Source organism: Trypanosoma theileri (assembly GCF_002087225.1).
Source record: "Trypanosoma theileri isolate Edinburgh chromosome Unknown TM35_Tth_55_V1, whole genome shotgun sequence".
Lineage (NCBI taxonomy): Eukaryota > Euglenozoa > Kinetoplastea > Trypanosomatida > Trypanosomatidae > Trypanosoma > Trypanosoma theileri.
In genome coordinates this window covers 23194-23992 of record NW_021639897.1, presented here as the reverse complement: position 1 = coordinate 23992, position 799 = coordinate 23194, and the positions used below count along the sequence as shown (strand labels likewise).

The 799-nt window shown below is 50.6% G+C and overlaps 1 protein-coding gene across 1 annotated transcript; it reads right to left on the bottom strand.

Moving 5' to 3' along the window:
* Nucleotide 1: 1 nt before the first annotated feature.
* On the bottom strand, nucleotides 2-685 carry TM35_000551110 (uncharacterized protein; the record flags this gene model as incomplete). Its single annotated transcript, XM_029030776.1, has 1 exon — nucleotides 2-685. A coding segment is annotated over one exon (684 nt), but the record flags the coding sequence as incomplete, so codon positions are not given.
* Nucleotides 686-799: the final 114 nt, after the last annotated feature.

Sequence of the window (799 nt, the reverse complement as noted above, 5' to 3'; positions counted from 1 at the left end):
GGAGAACCACTGTAGAAAGTGGGCGAGGAGGCGGTGCCGCCAATCCTCTTAAATAACGCCAACTGGGGGTTGACAAGGCCCCGAGTTTTTGAGCGCGGGATTCCATAAGTAATTGGATCCCTCGACGAAAAGCTGAGTTCCGTCGATCCTTGGCCTGGATGAATGCGTTCCAAAGCATGTCATCATTTGGGGCAGCAAGGTGAGCCTGAAACGCGTCTTCAGCCTGCTTGGATGCCAAATCCATATCGTCCGTCCAAATCGTATGTGGGTTGTCGCGGTTGCCCTTAGGAATAGTTTGTTTTGCCGCACGCAGAATGCCGCGATAGACCGAATGCCATGTAGTAGCATTGGCTAACACCAAGTCGCACTTCGANAAAGGGTTGTTTACCACTTCAAATCCAAGATCCACCAAAGTTGTTGCAAAGTCTTCTCCTTCTTTGGAAGCAGGCAAACGGCTGTCCCAGATATCCTGGTGTAAGTTGGCATCGCCAGCCACTAGCGCATGTGGATCAAGACGACGAACAATACTTATCAAATGAGATATACGTGCCATTGCGGGAGGTGGGTTATAAAACGTCACCACAGACAATGGGGGACTTGCTGGAGCAAATACACGGATGGCGATGGTCTCTAAGGAGTCGGTACAAGGTAGTGAAATCTGTTCACATTGGAGGCCATGCCGCACTAGAATACCGACGCCACCGCCTCTACCCTTACGGGGGTGATGGAAATCACAATACCCAAGAATTTTCGTTGCCGTCGTACTCTGGTTCTTCGTCTCCTGGAGAAGGACAATGTC